Source organism: Dasypus novemcinctus, chromosome X, assembly GCF_030445035.2.
Source record: "Dasypus novemcinctus isolate mDasNov1 chromosome X, mDasNov1.1.hap2, whole genome shotgun sequence".
NCBI classification, from domain to species: domain Eukaryota; kingdom Metazoa; phylum Chordata; class Mammalia; order Cingulata; family Dasypodidae; genus Dasypus; species Dasypus novemcinctus.
In genome coordinates this window covers 19,223,069-19,242,473 of record NC_080704.1, presented here as the reverse complement: position 1 = coordinate 19,242,473, position 19,405 = coordinate 19,223,069, and the positions used below count along the sequence as shown (strand labels likewise).

At 41.1% G+C, this 19,405-nt stretch overlaps 1 protein-coding gene across 1 annotated transcript in view; it reads right to left on the bottom strand.

Annotated features, from left to right (window-relative positions):
* TXLNG (taxilin gamma) overlaps positions 1-19,405 on the bottom strand; it is a 59,688-nt gene that overhangs the window by 22,208 nt on the left and 18,075 nt on the right. Inside the window, exons 2-3 of the mRNA XM_004475217.4 lie at positions 6,948-7,251; positions 4,753-4,844 (exon numbers count right to left, since the gene is read on the bottom strand). Coding sequence (XP_004475274.1) covers positions 4,753-4,844; positions 6,948-7,251 — 396 coding nt within the window. The remainder of the gene's footprint in view (positions 1-4,752; positions 4,845-6,947; positions 7,252-19,405) is intronic.

Genomic DNA, 19,405 nt, shown 5'->3' with positions numbered 1-19,405 from the left:
CTCCCCCCCCCCCCATTGTCTGCTCTCTGTGTCCACTTGTACCCTTGGTGGCACCAGGAAACTGCATCTCTTTTTTTGTTGCATCATCTTGCTGCGTCAGCTCTCCGTGTGGGCGGCGCCACTCTTGGACAGGCTGCACTTTTTTTCACACAGGGTGGCTCTCCTTACGGGGCACACTCCTTGCGCATGGGGCACGCACAGGCGGGGACACCCCTGCATGGCACAGCTCACCACACGGTCAGGAGGCCCTGGGTATCAAACCCTGGACCCTCCCATATAGTAGGCAGACGCTCTATCAGTTGATCCAAGTCCACTTCCCTCAGTGTTCTTATTTTATATCACAATGCTAAACTGTTTTCTAGAGTGGCTGGCAAGCATCCAGTGCCAACAGCAGTGTATAAGAGCATGTGTGGGAGGGAATATGACAAGAAGTTGATCACCCGCCTCCCACAGGGAGGTCCCCCGAGTTTGGTTTCCAGTGCCTCTTAAAGAAAAAACAAGCAGACAACGAGCAAAACAAACAAACAAGCAAACAGACAAGGGAGCCGTGGAGGGGAGAGGGAAATCATGTGGATCCACTCCTGTCCAACACTTGGAGTTCTTAATATCTGGACTACAGTTGGGGTAAACTGGCATCTCACTGTGTTATTGATTTGCACTTTTCTGACACTAACAGAGTCGAACACCTCTTTGAATGTTTAACAGCCTTATGTTTTTCCACTTCTATGAAATGCCTCTTCTGGCTTCTGGCCCAGGTTTTCATTGGGTTATATGTCCTTTTTGTATGCATTTTTAAGTGTTCTTTATATAATCTTTGTAGCAAATCTTTTGTTCGTTGTATGTGTTACAAACATGTTTTCCCCAGTTTGCAGTGTCTTCCTACTCTCTTTTTTCTTTTGAAACTATTTATTTCTTTTCTTCCCCCTTCCCTTTATTAGGGAAGTTGTGGGTTTACAGATAAATCATGCATAAAATACAGGATTCCCATGTATCACTCCACCACCAACACTTTGCACTGGTATGGAACATTTGTTACAACTGATGATACCACATTTTTATAACTGTACTGCTAAGTAAAACTCATGGTTTAACTCAGGATTCACTGTTTGTCTCACTCTTTTTTTTTTTTAAAGATTTATTTATTTCTCTTCCCCCCTCATTGTTTGCACTTGCTGTCTGCTCATCTTTTTTTTAGGAGGCACCAGAAACCAAACCCATGACCTCCCATGTGGGAGGAAGGCACCCAATCACTTGAACCACCTCCGCTCCCAGCTTGTTGTGTCTCTCATTATGTTTCCTCACTGTGTCTCTTCGTTGTGTTACCTCAGTGTCATCTTGTTGCCTCAGCTCATCTTCTTTAGGAGGTACCAGGCAGAACTGAACCCAGGACCTCCCATATGATAGGCGGGCACCCAAATAATGCTTGAGTCACATCCACTTCCCCTCACTCTCTTTTATTTTTTAAGATTTATTTTATTTATTTCTCTCCCCTTCCCCCCCACCCCCGCCCCAGTGGTCTGTTCTCTGTGTTTCTTTTTGTTGCGTCATCTTGTTGTGTCAGCTCTCCGTGTGTGCAGCGCCATTCTTGGGCAGGCTGCACTTTCTTTCGCGCTGGGTGGCTCTCCTTACGGGGCTCACTCCTTGCGCGTGGGGCTCCCCTATGCGGGGGACACCCCTGTATGGCAGGGTACTCCTTGCACGCATCAGCGCTGCACATGGGCCAGCTCCTCACGGGTCAAGAACGGGGTTCGAACTGTGGATCTCCTATGTAGTAGATGGACACCCTATCCACTGGGCCAAGTCCACCTCCCCTCACTCTCTTTTAAGGTGTCTTTCAACAAACAATTTCTTAATTTCAATATAATCTATTTTTGCAAGCTTTTCTCTGATGGTTCTGTTTGTGCTATTAAAAAAAAAATCCTTCCTTAACCCAAGGTTGGAAAGATGCTTACACTGAAATACCTGAAAATTTTAAAGCTTAACTTCTGGCCTTTAAATCCTTAATTCATTTGGAATTGACTGTTGTGTAAGAGTCCAATTGCACTGTTTTCCAATAAGATAACTACTTCCTTAAGCCCCATTAATATTAAAAATATGTGGCTCAACTGATAGAGCATTTGCCTACAAAATAGGAGGTCCAGGGCCTCCTGGCTCATGTGGTGAGCTGGCCCAAGTGCAGTGCTGCCGCACGCAAGGAGTGCCAAGCCACACATGGGTGCCCCCGGCTTGCACCCCGCAAGAAGAGCTGCCCTGTGCAAAAAATGCACAGCCCACCCAGGAGAGGCACCGCACACACGAAGAGCTCACACAGCAAGATGACGTAACAAAAAGAGACACAGATTCCCGATGCTGCCTGAAAAGAATACAAGGGGACAGAGAAGAACACACAGCGCATGGACAGAGAGAGCAGACAACGGGAGGGGGGGGGGCAGTGGCAGAAGGGGAGAGAAATTTTTTTTTAAATCTTTAAAAAAATATATTATAAAGATGCCAATTCTCTCTCGTATTCCTCTGTAGATTCCATGAAATGATCATCAAAATCCATGTTTTTCCCTCTGTAGAACTAAAATGTTGATGCTAAAATTTTATGCAGCATAAAGGGCAAAGAATAGCCAAGATACTTCTGACAATGACAATAAGGAGACGTGCCTACCCTATCAGATATCAAGATTTATTATTACACTATAATAACTTAGACAAACTGACAAAGGAATGGAAAATAGCATTATAAAGTACTTATGGACCATCTTAAAGGCCTAATGTTCTCCACATACAGAAAGTGAAACACTGCAATTTCATGAACCCATCTTACCTGGTGAAGGTGGGTCCACCGCAAGGTCTCCCCCAAATGGACTAGCAACAATCCAGATCATAGTGCAAAATACTCCACTACCCCGAGCCACACAACAGCTATACCAGGTCAGTGTAACCAACACCAGGGAAATCAGATGCTGCTGAATGCTACAAACAAGTGATGGCAAGAGCCAAGTTTTCTGAACAATCCTTGGGAAACAGCGACTCCCTTGGTGGTCTCAATGCTGCATATGCGATACTCTCTACTTCTTTAAGGAAATCAGCACTCTTATAAGAAATAAAGTTTTAGAACATTTCATGAAAACAGTACATGCATCATCTTTCATATAGTCAGCACAAGTAATTACTGATCTCCAAAAGAATAAAACTAAATAAAAAAGACAGGCTGCTCACTAGACAAATCTTCAATGTGTCACTTCCCAAAATGAATGTAACAATTATTACTGGTGTTTAACAACAACCATTCCCATGCAGAAAACAAACAAATCACAGAAGTACCCTATATCCTCGCTACTTAAAATGTGATGAGGGCTGGCAGCAGCAGCATCCCCATCATCACCCGGGAGCGTACTAGAAATGCAGGATCCCAGGCTCTAAGCCAGACCTACTGCTTCAGAATCTGCACTGTAACAGCAGCCACGATGACCTATGTGAGTTTGAGGAGGACTGCCCCAGATGGAGATGCTACTCTAGTTGTTTTCTTCTCCTAATCCATTCACAGCTGGCCACTGTTGGTACATCCTGTCAGCCACTGCTTTCAGACTGTTTTTTTCCATCTTTTACTCTTTTCTCCATTTTTTTCTCTTCCCTTTCCTGTGCTGGTCTTCTTTTTCCACTGCTTCGCACCTGACTGATGATGTGATTGACACCAAGAGGGACTGGATTCCACAGCTAATGAAAGCACTCTTTCCCTGAAGCCAGTAATCAGACCACACTGGGTTTTCTGTGATCTTTGCATCTGTAACTGTTCTTGGCCATTTTCATTGATGCTCAAGAGTTTCCTGCTCTTCCGAATAGTAGAAGGTACCAGACTGCTGAATGACAGCTACATGGGGCATGCACGGACCACTATCTAAACTGAGGGAAAAGTAACTGTAATTCCTCTAGTAACAAACAGAATTCATTGTTTAGAGATAATCATTCATAAACAGTATTTAGGACGTGGAATAACTGTTTTAACAGATGAAAATGAATAAAAACTGTCAATGACAATTCACATAAGTATTTCCAAAAAGGCAATAACTTTAGCACTTAGGTTAGAAACAGTTATTCTAAGTTTCCCACAACCCTTTCTTCAAAGGGTTCTCACGACTTTCCCATTTTCACTTTAAATAAAATGGCAGGGTTTCCATATTGAGTGCCTTCATAATTCCACAAAGAGAATTAATGCTACCTGAAATAACAAAGACCCAGACAAACTCTTCTATGAGATCAATTTCTTCAGAAGATGGAAAAAGGAACAATGCCTGGCACACATAGGAGATGCTAAATAAATGTTTCCTGAGACATAGGTATTGTTCTATAGACTATTTCATCTAACTCACAATTTCAATCAAAATGGTTAGAGCCTCCTGTATCTCTAGAATTCCCTTGGAAAAAGTTATAATGCAGGAACCACTTTACCCCAACTGGCATTAAGGCAATATAACATAGGAATGAAAATGTTGACTAAAAATACTCTTAAGACTGTCTGAGTTTTAGGAAATCTATGCCCCATCTTAGAAAGCATTATTATATATATATAATCACCTCATAAAATGCAGTTAAGCAACGAACAGACAGGTCTCAAAAGAAATCAGATCCTTTCCCCCTTCAATTTTGGAATAAAACAATTTTATATTTAAATCTATATCAAAGCTATATTTTTTAAAACTTATCAAGCACTCACACATTTTGTTACATTTTACATGGACTTCACTCCCTCGATTAAATACTCACGAGATCAGCATATTTCTTACAGAGAGCTGCCAGCTTCTCCTCTGGAGTTGAAAGGGTGTTTAGGGCTTGCATCAATAATAAAACTTCTTTCCCTGCAGATTAACAAGATAAGAAATAAGTCCCTGGAGTTGTCCTGGGTGGTGCTGGGGGGGACAGTTACCGGACATTGTATGTCCTCCCATGGCCCACTGGGTGGACTGTGGGAGAGTGTGGGCTACAGTGTGGACCACTGACCATGAGGTGCAGCAGTGCTCAGAGATGTATTCACCAAATGCAATGAATGTCTCATGATGATGGAGGAGATTGTTGCTATGGGGGGAGGAGTGGGATGAGGGAGGTGGGGGGTATATGGGGACCCCATATTTTTTTAATGTAATATTAAAAAAATAAAGACAAAAAAAAAAAAAAGAAAGAAACAAGTCCCAGAAAAAGAATGAGATCAAATCTAATTTGCAAATTCTACATAACACTTCCCAGGACCTGATATCAAGAGCAAAATAATTTATTGCTATATTGAGAAATGGATTTACCAGCAAATAAACTATTTTAAAATTCTGGATTAGCAGACACCCCTCCCTCCCCACCTACACCCCAAATTTCTTCACTCACTAACACAAGATTTTTGTCACCTAAACTGTAAGTAGAAGAACACTTATTGAAGGTTTAAAGATTACCCTTGCCTAAGATGATGTCCAAGTTAAAGACATTTTACAAAGGGCTTAGTATATTTTAGTCAGCATCCTCTAATCCAAGTGCAAATATATAAAAGCCCAAAAGTAGTTTCAGTTGGTGCTCTGCGACCTAAGAGACACAGTCACTTGTAACACATCTTTTCCTATGAGCAATTTAAATAACTTATGATTGTTTTCTCGTGATTTATTAAGTACATTCTGTGTGTTAATCAAGTTTAGTGCAAAGAAAAGGATATTAAGATATCTCCCCACGCGCAAGGAGTGCGCCCGTGAATGAGAGCCGCCCAGCGTGAAAAGAAAGAGCAGCCTGCCCAGGAATGGCGCCGCCCACACTTCCCGTGCCGCTGACGACAACAGAAGCGGACAAAGAAACAAGACGCAGCAAATAGACACCAAGAACAGACAACCAGGGGAGGGGGGGAAATTAAATAAATAAATAAATCTTTAAAAAAAAAAAAAAAAAAAAGATATCTCTTTCCAAGGAAAAATAACAATATTTTTAAAATTTTGGCACAGAGAAGCCGGTGGCTGACAAAATAAGTGATAATATTCTACTTCAGAAACTGAGTGATAGGTACGTACCTTGTTTATTTAAAATGTTCACTTTTATATATATTTCATAAAAAGGTATCTTAAAATAACTGGTATTTGGTATATACTACAAATTGTTGTAGGGGAGGGGAACAGACTGTCTTCAAAAAAAATAATTTTCTATCCACATAGAACTTTTTTTAAAAAAAAAAGATTAATTATTTATTTCTCCCCACCCGGTTGTCTGCTCTCTGTCCATTGGCTGTGTGTTCTTCTGTGTCTGTCTTGTTTTGCAAGGAGTTAAAATTACTTTTCATATTTCTATAAATTTTTAAGTTTTCTAGGGTACGAGAAAATGGATTTAATGAAAGGTAATTCCAATTTAGTCATGTACAGAAACCATACATATCAAACACTATAAATCTTGTTATACCTATTATACCCAAATATAAAAAACTAAGAGGCAACCAGTAAGCTAAAATAAAAAGGGATTTCAGATTTCATTCATGAATTTAACATATCAAATTTTTAGTCCTAAATCTCAAATGAACATAGCAGAAGGGAGAAAACATATACTTGAAAATCAATCTTAACTCTCTTTTTAAACCACAGATAGGATGATATCATCTCTAAAGTTTTGTAACTAATATTTAAATAAACTGAGCAAATAATTACATAGTTTTCATGGTAATTATGGCCAAACTACCTTAAAAAAAATCCAAACAAGGCAAGTCAAGTACTACTTCTGTCAAGATGGCCCCAAATTTTTGCAAGAAAGTCAATTACTGATAATTCCAAGAGAAGTAACAGCTTCCTACTCACTGACAGAATGACTCAACCAGACAACACATACAGGTATTAGCCAAGCAACGTCTATCTCGAAACAGGCCATAGTCTACAATCATCATCTGTGCAGAAAACAGAAAGTAAAATGAGCAGTATTCATGTTCAATGCCGAGCAGAGAGTACTACCTAAAGTTTTCTCTTTGTTCCTGTTGCACTCGGAATCTTGCTGGCCATCAGGCGGATCTGTCCGAGCTTCTCTCCCTGGAGTTTCCTCTCTCGACTCTTGTGTGCAGTACGCTGGGCTCACCAAATTCCTGTTATTTGTTATGAAGTCACCACTTTCATCCTCTTCCATTAAATGTTTGCTACTTGTGCCATCACAATTTGAGTCTTGATGTTGAAGAATATCATTCGATTGAGAGTTATGCAACATATCTGCTTTCACTCCTAGCCCACAAATTCCAGCTTCTTCCATTGTGCCCATTACAAACTATAGGGAAGGAAGAGGAGGAAAAAAGATGGTGAAACGGATTACGACAAATATAATTAATGTTTACCATCAATGGTACATCAGAGTTTGACAGCTTTTTTCTTTCTTTCTTTCTTTCTGAGCAGCTTGTAAACTCCACATAAATAGTAGTTTCTAAGTTTTGCTAAGAGGTGGCCTAATTGTAAAGTATATGGAAATTAAAGGTAAAACAAATCATACAATTATTACCAAAGGAGGCAAGAAATGTCATTTAGTTGTAAATCTATTTCCATATAAAATTCACTGCTTATGAAAAGGAAATTAAGAAAACAACTTCATCTGCAATACCATCTAAAAGGATAAAACACAGAGAGTAATTTTAACCAAGGGGGTGAAAGACTTGGACACTAAAAACTATACAACATTGCTGTAAGGAATTCAAGAAGACCTAAATAGATGGAAAGATATCCAACGTCCATGGATTGAAAACTTAATATTGTGAAGATGTCAATACTACAATTGAACCTGCTATAGGTTAAATTGTGTCGTGTCCCCCAAAATTCATGTTCAAGTCCTAACCCCCGGTATGGTAAAGGTGACCTTATTTGGAAATAGGGACTTTGGGGATGTGATTCATTCAAAATATGGACAAACTGGATTACGGTGGGCCCTAATCCAAGGTATCCTTTTAAGAAGAGGGAAATTTGGACACATGGCAGAAAGAAAGATGGCCCCATGAAGATGGAGGCAGAGATGGGAGTTATCCTGCCATTAGGCAAGAAACACCAAGGATCACTGCCAACTGCCAGAAGCTAGGAGAGAGAGGTATAGAACAGATTCTTCCCTAAAGACTTCAGAGGGGATATGGTCTGGGTTGACATCTTGATTTCATGCTTCTGGGCTCCAGAACTGTAAAAGAATTACTGTTGTTTTAAGCCACCCCGTTGGCGGTACTTTGATAAGGTAGCCCCAGGAAACTAAGACACTAGAAAAAGCAATCTATGGATTCAATACAATCCCTATCAAATTTCCAAGAGCCCTTTTTGCACAAATGGAAAAGCTGATCCTCCATTTCATATGGAATTGCAAAGGTGCCCCACAAAGCCAAAACAATCTTGAAAACAAAGAACAAAACTGGAGGATTCAGACTTCACTATTTCAAAACTTATCAAAGCTTTGTGGTACTGGCATAAGAACAGACATACAAACCAAAGAAACGGAACTGAGTCTACAAATAAACTCACATATATATGACTAGCTGATTTTGAGGTGCTAAGGCCACTCAACGGGAAAAAGAATAGTCTCTTCAACAAATGGTACTGGGAAAACTGAATTTCCACATGCAAAAGAATAAAGCTGGACTACCCCTCACATCATATACAACAATTAACTCAAAATGGATTCAGAGAAATTAGAATCTTTATGCACTGCAGGCAGGAATGTAAAATGGTACAACTACTGTGAAAAACAGTTTGGTGATACCTCAAAAGTTAAAGAGTTACCTACCACATGACCCAGCAATTTCATTCCTAGAGGTACATACCCAAAAGAACTAAAAACAGGGACTCTCAACCAGATACTTGTACAGCAATGTTCACATCAGCGTTATTTGCAACAATAGTCTAAATGTGAAACAATCCAAGTTGTTCATCAATTGATGGTGACAGAGACACAACTATGTATATATGTAATGAATACCACTGAACGGTATATTCGAAAAGGGATAAAAAGGGAAATTTTAGGCCTTATATAAGTTAAGACATACACACACCTACAGAACTATAGCTGCAAAGAGTGAACCCTAATGTAAGCTATAGATTTTGGTTTAATATAATTTTAATAATATTGGTTCATCAATTGTAATAAAGGCACCACACTAAAGCAAAATGTTAATAATAGGGAAAATGGGGGAGGGGATGTTATGGGAACTCTGTACTTTCTGCACTATGTTTCTGTACACCTACAACTACTCAAAAAAAACCAGGTAAAGCTAAAAATGGGGCTAGAAATCAGGATGGTAGTAACTTTTGGAGGTAGGGCCTTCTAGGGTGCTTGATAATATTCTGTCTCTTGATCTAGATGGAGGAGCACAGGCACTCAACTTTGTGAAAATTCATTAAGCTGAATGTTTATGAGTGGTATACTTGATATACTTTTCAGAATATATATTTTACTTTGATAAAGTTTATTTAAAAAGTTGCAATTTATATATTACTTAAGAGTTATGAAGGAAGAACTAAAGAGAGAGATGACAGATGGTACTTAAAAAAATATTGGGGAAGCAGACTTGGCCCAGTGGATAGGACATCCGTTTACCTCCTGGGAGGTGCGCGGTTCAAACCCCGGGCCTCCTTGACCTGTGTGGAGCTGGCCCATGCGCAGTGCTGATGCGCGCAAGGAGTGCCGTGCCACGCAGGGGTGTCCCCCGCGTAGGGGAGCCCCACGCGCAAGGAGTGCGCCCCGTAAGGAGAGCCGCCCAGCGTAAAAGAAAGTGCAGCCTGCCCAGGAATGGCGCAGCACACAGAGAGAGCTGACACAGCAAGATGATGCAACAAAAAGAGACACAGATTCCCGGTGCTATTGATAAGGATAGAAGCAGTCACAGAAAAACACACAGCGAATGGACAGAGAGAGCAAACAACTGGGGGGGAGGGGAGGGGAAAGAAATAAATAAAAAATAAGTCTTAAAAAAATGTACATATAATACTTTGATTTCTTTAAAAAAATGAATGCCTTGAGAGACGGGTTGTCTTTTTCTAAATTTTAGAGTTATGGTTTGATGACACACTCTAAGACTAATTCCAATTAGAAAAACAGAGTAATATTAGGGAAGCAGATGTGGCTCAAGCAATTGGGCTCCTGTCACCATATAGGAGGTCCAGGGTTTGATGTCTAGGGCCTCCTGGTGAGGGCAAGCTGGCCCATGTGGCAAGCTGACCCAAGCGGACTGCTGGCCGGAGCAGAGTGCTGGCCCACGCAGGAGTGCTGGCCCACGCAGGAGTGCTGGCCCATGTGGAGAGCTGGCACAGCAAGATGATGCAACAAAAAGACACAGAGGAGAGACAATAAGAGACACAGGAGATCAGGGAGCTGAGGTAGTGCAAGAGAATGATCACCTCTCTCCTGCTCCGGAAGGTCCCAGGATTGGTTTCCAGGGCCGCCTAATGAGAATACAAGCAGACACATAAGAACACACAGCAAATGAACACAGAGAGCAGACAATAGGGGCGGGGGGGGGGGGGTGGTAAATAAATAAATTTTTAAAAAGGTCCTTTCTTAAATTCTTTCAAAAAATGTTTTAATTCCCTTCCATATGTAATGTATTCCCAGTGTTCTGTTGTGCAAGTATAATACATAGGTATTGTCTCAGTTTGATATGGTTATGAATTCCAAAAACAGATATTGGATTATGTTTGTAATCTGGTCTGTACCTGGACATTATTAAGTTATGATTAGGGCTTTGACTGGGCCACATCATTAAGTCACTGAGTCCCCACCTCTTGGTGGGTGGGGACTCACAGATAAAAGGCATGGCAAAGGACAGAGTTGGGGATTTTTGATGCTGGAATTTTGATGTTGGAGGTTGATGCTGAAGCCTTAAACTGGAGCCCTGGGAAGTGAGCCCATAGAGGAAAGAGAAGCCAGCCCCAGGAAGGGAGGACCCCAGGAAGCCTGGACCCTTGCAGACGTCGGCAGCCATCTTGCTCCAACACGTGAAAATAGGCTTCAGTGAGGGAAGTAACTTATGCTTTATGGCCTGGTAGCTGTAAGCTCCTACCCTAAATACATACCCTTTATAAAAACCAGCCAATTTCTGGTATTTTGCATAAGCACCCCTTTGGCTGACCAATACAGGTATTAAATTAACAAAAAACCCATGAGGAAGTTCTGGGAAATGTCATACGTTAAGAAGTCATTAGTGGGAAGCAGATGTGGCTCAAAAGATAGAGTATCTTGGGAAGCGAACTTGGCCCAGTGGATAGGGCATCCATCTACTACATGGGAGGTCCGCGGTTCAAATCCCGGGTCTCTTTGACCCGTGTGGAGCTGGCCCATGTGCAGTGCTGATGCGCGCAAGGAGTGCCGTGCCACACAGGGGTGCCCCCGCGAAGGGGAGCCCCACACGCAAGGAGTGCGCCCCGTAAGGAGAGCTGCCCAGCGCAAAAGAAAGTTCAGCCTGCCCAGGAGTGGCACCGCACACATGGAAAGCTGACACAGCAAGATGACGCAACAAAAAGAGACACAGATTCCCATGCTGCTGACAACAACAGAAGCGGACAGAAGAAGAACATGTAGCAAATGGACACCGAGAACAGACAACTGGGGTGGGGGGGGGGCGGGCAAGGGAGAGAAATAAATAAATCTTTAAAAAAAAAAAAGAGAGCATCTGTCTACCATATAGGAGGTCCAAGGGGTTCGATACCCAGAGCCTCCTGGCTTGTGTGGTGAGTTGGCCCACACACAGTGCTGCTATGCACAAGGAGCGCCAGCCCACACAGGGATGCCCCCGTGTAAGGGTGCCCCCCGTGCAAGGAGTGGCTCTGGCACAAGGAGAGCTGCCCCACGTGAAACAGCAGCCTGCCCAGGAGTGGTGCCACACACATGGAGAGCTGACACAGTAAGAGGACACAACAAAAAGAGACAGATTCCCTGTGCCCCCTGATAAGAATACAAACAGACACAAAAGAACACACAGCAAATGGACACAGAGAGTAGACAATGGCAGGTGTGTCTGTGTGTGTGTGTAAATAAATTAATAAATCTTTTTTAAAAAAGACGTCATTGGTGCAGAAACTTCTTAAAGTCATTAACATGCCCAAACAAGGGGTACTAATCCCTTGTATAATTATCAGTATCAACAAACCAGATGTAGCAAAGTGATCATTTTAATGCTACATTATACACTTAACTACTAATTCCACTTCTCTACATCAAATACACTACTTGGGTGTATGGATAATGTTAACAAAGACCCTTCACACAAAGCCCTGGGGGGAAAAAAAACAGTTCTATTAATACCATCTTCTGTTATTTTAAAACAATTTTCAAACTTATTTCCTGCAAACCATCAGATATAAGGGAATAGAGCTGCATGAAATCACAACATTGACCTTAAATATTGATGAAAGTCTGTTAGAAAATAAAATAGAAGACTGTATCTCAGAACTTCTCAGAGGAACAAAAATGATAATAAAACCCCACATAATCCCAGGAAACCTGGTATCAAATGAATTAATAAAACCAATAAAAATAATGAGCGCTTAATTCGTTGGGAGAAAAAGGGAGCATAAACTATTTTCACCAAGGAAAACCTGAGGCTTCTCCTTAAGATCAATTTTAGAAAAAAGCTAGCTGAGGAATAGAATTGGTTATATTTCTGGTATTTTAGGAAGCTCTTTTCAGCTGCATTAGTGATTTTTTTGAGAGCTTTATTGAAATAAAACTCACATACCATACAATATACCTAAAATGTACAATTCATCAGTTTTTAACATATTGAGTTGTGCAACCATAACCATGATCAATTTTTTAATTTTAAGATTTATTTATTCCCCACCCCCACTTGTTTGCAGCTGCTGTCTGCTCTCTGTGTCTGTTCATCTTCTCTTTAGGAGGCACTGGGAACTGAACTTGGGACTTTCCATGTGGGAGAGAGGCACCCGATCACCTGAGCCACCTCAGCTCCCTGGTTTGTTGTGTCTTTCATCACCTTTCCTCTGTCTCCTTGTTGCATCATCTTGTCATGTCAGCTCACACGCCTGCCAGTTGCACCAGCTTGCTTTCTCTGGGAGGGAATGGGAACTAAACCTGGGACCTCCCATGTGGTAGGCAGGAACCCAATTGCTTGAATCACTCTGCTTCCCACCATAATCAATTTGAGAACACTTTTGCCACCTCAAAAATAAACCCATACCCATTAGCAGTTACTCCTCCTGTCCCCCACCCAACACCCACCCGCAACGTTCAGCAACGAGTCTGCTTTCTGTCTCTACGGATTTGCCTATTCTGGACACATCATATAAATGGAACCATACAGTAGGTGTCCTTTTTTTGTCTGGCTTCTTTCACATAACGTTTCAAGTACTGACAGCATGTATGTATCAGGACTGTGTTCCTTTTGACTGATGAATAATATTTCATTGTAGGGATATAGCACTTTTCCATTCATCAGTTGATGGATATCTGGGTTGTTTCTACTTTTTAGTTATTATGAATCATGCTACTATGAATATTCATGTACAAGTTTTTGTGTGGGCATATGTTTTCATTTCTCTCGGGTATATACATAGGAGCGAAATTGTTGAGTCATAGGGTAACTCTATATTTAACCTTTTATGGAAGTGCCAGATATTTTCCAAAGCAGCTGCACCATTTTACATTCCCACCAGCAACGTATGAGGGGTTCCAATTTTTCCACATAACAACCAACACTTGATAGCCTCTCTCCTCTTCATGATACCCATCCTCCTGGTGTGAAGTGGTATTTCATTATGTTTTGGTTTGCATTTCCCTGTTGACTAATGATGTTGAGTAACTTTTCGTGTGCTTATTGGCCATTTGTATATCTTCTTTAGAAAAATACTGATTCAAGATCCCTGGCCCATTTTTAAATTGGGTCCCCCCCCCCCACCCCCTGCAGCTTGCTTGCTGTCTACTCTCTGTGTCCATTCACTGTACGTTTTGCATTTCTGCTTGTCTCCCTTTTTGTTGTGTCACCTTGCTGAGTTGGTTCTCCGTGGCACCTGTGGGCCAGGCGGCATTCCGCAGTGCTTGTGAGCAAGCCTGCCTTCACAAGGAGGCCCCAGGACGTGAACCCAGGGCCTCTCATATGGTAGATGGGAGCCCAACTGATTGAGCCACAGTCGCTTCCCTGGGTTAGGTTTTTTATTGTTTTTGTTTTTTATTTCTCTCTCCTCCCCCGCCCCACCCCGCTCTCCACCCCCCACTCCAAGTTGTCTGTTCTCTGTGTCCATTTGCTGCGTGTTCTTCTTTGTTCGCTTTTGTTGTTGTCAGAGGCACAGGAATCTGTTTTCTTTTTGTTGCATCATCTTGTTGTGTCAGCTCTCCGTGTGGGCGGCGCCATTCCTGGGCAGGCTGCACTTTCTTTCGCACTGGGTGGCTCTCCTTACGGGGCGCACTGCTTGCGTGTAGGGCTCCCCTACGCGGGGGACACCACTGCATGGCAGGGCACTCCTTGCGCGCATCAGCACTGCGCATGGGCCAGCTCCACACGGGTCAAGGAGGCCCAGGGTTTGAACTGCGGTCCTCCCATGTGGTAGACAAATGCCCTATCTACTGGGCCAAGTCTGCTTCCCTTCCTGGGTTAGGTTTTGATCATTGAGGTCTAACTTTGATCACTGAGCTCTAAGAGCTCTTTATACAGTTGAGATACAAGGTTCCTCATTAGATAATAATTGGCAAATATTTTCCTCCCATTACTGGTTTTCCAGATGCCTTCTCCATTCCCTCAGTTTGGAGAAAAGGCACAATATGTTCACCTATTTCAAAATGGCATAAGGACACAATGAAAAGTTACTCTTGTTTTCATATAATAGGCATATAGGTCAATTACTACTACAACACACAGAAAACAGTTTAAAGACTTCAGAATGGCCCAATCACCTAACTTGAAACAGTAACTGCTGCCATTCAATATTAATAAGGCTATTAAATGAATCTGTATAGTACACAATCATCCACTTCTTTCATATTTTTCTTCTAATTTTATCTCATCATTCCCTATTTGTAAGTTAACATTTCTTAGATTTTTCCATATACTCCTCTCATCACTGAATTCCGGTGACGCAAATGACATTATCACTTATTTGGCATATCTATCCTCTTAGAAAGGAACAGCTTATGCCTAAAATGTACTCAAATGCCTATGGATGGAAGGAGACTGTTTTTTTTTTTGTTTTGTTTTTATTTTTTAACCTCAGTTCATAACCTATTTTCATCCAAATAAGGTCTTCTGGAAACTCCCCTAGATTTCTGAACATTTAGCCACAGGAGGCAATGCCACTGCCTAGATAAACAAAGGGAAATGGAGGGGGCTTCCCGTGGGAGGAGGGGGAGTGGGAGGGGAAGGGGAAGGGAGGGGGAGGGAGAGAGAGAATCGAGAATCGCTTATGGATGCAGACTATGAGGTGACTGCTAAAAATGAGCCATGGAAAAGTGCCTAAGCATTATTAAATCATTAAGAGCAAGCAATATTCCATTTTAGCATGATAAACCATTTTAACACGAAAATTTTACTAGAATTACCAAACATCTAAGAGTGGTCTTTTATTTAAAATAAATGGATACTCAGATGAAATTAAAAATGCTAAGACCTAAAACCCAGAAAAGTGGGCAAACAATATGAAAAAAGGAGTTCACAGAAAAGGAACTACAAATGGCTCGTAAATATGTGCTTAACTTTATTCACAATAAAGTAAAGAGAAACACAGCTGAAAACCCCTTTTCATGCGCCAGACTGGCAAACACCAAAGTCCGACAAGACAGTGTGAGAAGGTGTGGGGTGCTCAAGCATCCCTGGAGGGGGTCTGAATGGTCTGACCACCAAGGACTGCCTGGGAGGGGCACAAGGGAACATATGGAGTAATGATCAGGTGGCCAGGCTCCCTTGGCCTGATGTGAGGGCTACAGAGTCGTACACACTTGCTAAAACTCGTCATGCACACACTCGAGAAGTAGTTATGGTTGATGGATGGAGGGACAGGTGAAGAGGTAAGTGATAAAGCAAAGTCTAGAGTAAAATGTCAATGGTAGAATCCAGGTAATGGGAACATGGGAGCTCACTGTGAAATTCTTACTTTGCTTTATGTTTGAAATTTTTCATAATAAAATGTTGGAAAGGTATCCTCAAGCCACACGTGCTTCAACCCAGCAAATTCACTCTTTTATCACTTTTTTCCACAGATTTGTGAAATGACATATCTAAGGATGTTCATGTGGCTTTATGGCAGCAAAAATTCAGAAATGCCCTAAATGTCAAATAATAAACTAGAGAAATTGTGGAACACCCATACAATGTGATACTATAGCATCTGTTAAAAAAAATAAGGCAGCTGTGTAGTTGCTGATTTGTAAAAGCAGCCTGATAAGAGAAAAAAGAAAAGTGCAATAGTGTGTACACAGTATGCCACAATTTGGCGGGGGCGGGGGGGCTGTGGTGAACAGGCTGATAAGTTTATGAGCAGACAAGCATAAATAATCTCTGGAAGAATGCAGAGAGACTGGAGGGAAACTCAGTGGGTGGAGGCAGGAAGGAGTAGGAGGGACACTTGTTCAGTTTACCTGATTTTCCCCTTTTGAGTTAGGTACCTTTACAAAAGTTATTTTTAAAATTGTTTATCTTGGGAAGCAGATGTGGTTCAAGTGATTGAGCTCCTGCCTATCACATGGGAGGTCTCAGGTTCGGTTCCAGTCCCTCTTAAAGAAGACGAGCAAGACAGTGAGCTGAAGCGACAGGCAGGTGCAGTGAGCTGATGCAACAAGAGACGTGAGGAAAAACATGAGAGACACAAAAAAGCAGGGAGTGGAGGTGGCTCAAGCAATTAGGTGCCTCCCTCCCATATCAGAGATCCTGGGTTTGGTTCCCGGCGCCTCCAAAAAGAAGACCAGCACACAACAGACAGACACAGCAAATGTAAAACAATGAGGGGGTGGGGAGAAATAAAATATATCTTTTAAAAAACTGTTTATCTTTTAACACCAAGATGAATAGAGTTCTCTAATACAGTATTCATCATTAGGAAAAACAAAAGGAGAGAAACGTCCTTCCAATCTCAAACTAAAATGAAACCAACATTAAGTAGTTTCAAGATGGATTTCTACTAGAATAGAACCCTTCACTGAACCAAATCACAAAGAAGAAGCTATCCCCTTTTCATTTTGTTCATCAAGTGTATACTCGTGAGCAGCGTGTCTACCTCAGTGGTTTAGCAGACACTAGAGGCACACCAGAGGTCACGGTGCTACAGGGCTTCCCAGCCAGCAGTCAATGCCAGCAATCCCCATCCTGGCTACTCCCATTTCAAAGAATACATTTCCCAGTCTTTTTTCCGTTGTCTTGACACGTGGGGCTAAGATGACTCCTTAACTGAAGAAGAAATGCCTTCAAGATGAACATCCACCAGTTTACCAAGAATAGATCGTAGGAGCAAAGAATAACTAGTACAGAAATGTTTGCAAATGAACATGCAGAAGTACTCTGTATTCATCAACTACTTGTAATAGCTTTTTGCATCAATATAGTCTAAAATGAGATAAGAAGAGAATTATAAAAGCCTAAAGAAAATATTTTTAAAATGTTTTCCCCTTCTACTCTGTGATGTGAAAGGGGAACAATTTTAGAGTTTAAAACTTCTACTCCTTTTTTTTTTTTTTTTTGAGGTACCAGGGTCAGGATTGACCTGAGTTGGTTTTTTCATTTGTTTTTTCAGGAGGCACCAGGAACCAAACCTGGGACCTCCCATGTGGGAGGCGGACACTCAACTGCTTGAGCCACATCTACTCCTGACTAATGCTCTTTTAAATATTAATAGAGATAATGAACCATATTTCCTGGGCTTATTTAGTTTAAAGAGCTTACCTGTTTTTAGTAATGGTTGTTCTTTTACTGATATTTGTCTGAAAAAAAAAATCAAGAAAGCCAATGCCCACATTTATTTCTTAATTATTCCAACTATCACCTGCTAAAATCAGTTTGAATGCCTTCAGCAGGTGCTGAGAGCAGAAATCAGTCAGTCTTTGCCTGAGAGGGCTAGGACCAACTTTCCAAGGGAGCATGTTGAAAAACATGTACGTTCACACATCTTCCTAGGGAAAAGATCCTCATCTTGCTTCAAGTTCTCAGAGTCTCGGAGACACTTAGCAAGTCAAAAAAGGCAATCTGCAGTTCCTACAAGCCAGTACAGAAAGAGATGCCCTTATGAGTCACATCATTTTATCTTCCCAGCTCCACTGAGAAGCAGATCCTATGGTTCCCAGATAAGGAAAACGACACTTAGTGAGAGTAAGTAACATGCCCAAGATCAAAATCAGTAAAAAGGGCCAGCAAAATTCAAAATCAAGTCTGTCAAACTCAAGAGCCTTGGAGTGGGTATAGCTCAGTGGTTGAGTGCCTGCTTTTGCATGTACAAGGTCCGGGGGTTCAGTCCCTGGTACCTCCCCCCACCCAAAAAAAAAACAAAACAAACTCAAGAGCCTCTGTAATACCATACACCACTCCACTCACTTCTAAATCAGCTTTAGGAAATGAAACTTCAAAGTCAAAGAGATCTCTGGTGGAGCTACAAAATAAACCTGAGAAAATAAATGTCTAAAAGTGTATATAGCATGGTAGCTATACCAGCATGAATTTATGAAAACATCGAGAAATCTCTGTACTGAATTTTAAATGTTAATTAACTCTGGAATTTAGGAAGGGAAGACCGGACAAATTTGGGGGTAAAGATGAAGGTTAGGTTCTATCTTTAAATAATTTTAAGTATTGGGATTGAGGGTTTTTTCCTCCTACCAATCTTTTTGTGTTTTAGAATAAATTAAATGATCTCCAAAATCCCCTTCAACTCTTTCAGATAGTCTACACCCTAAGAGTTGTTAACTGCCAAACGGAAATGGGAAGACGAGGATGCCTGCAAATACGCCTGCCTGGTCTGGTGTGGGGCAGTAAAGGTGGGAATGGATAGGAAAAATACCAGAAGATATCCAAGATATCCTATATCTTTCAGGACCTCTGCTACTGGCCTTTAAAAATATATATATGTACTTCCTTCTCTCCCAAACTTTTCCAGAATTTTGAGAGGTTTTTACATTTCCAAATGCAAAGTGTAACACACAAACCTAAGATAATTACATTTTTATGCACTTAAATTAGAAAAATTATTTTAGCTTTATATAGGTCATTTAAAAGTTTTAAATAGGCTATTTTAATCTTTGAAATTATTATTCTGGATGGCAAAGTTTTTCACACAGCTAATTACTTTTAATCGATCATCCATCTCAAAATTCTCTTTTAACTATTCTGGATCAAAGTCGTAATATATATTATAAAATTCAATGCCTAATTAAATAGCAGTTGGTTTTACTATGTTAGAACAAAGGAGTGAAATAAAATTAAAGGGTATTTATTTTTAAGATAAAATGATATATCACTGTGCACTAGTGT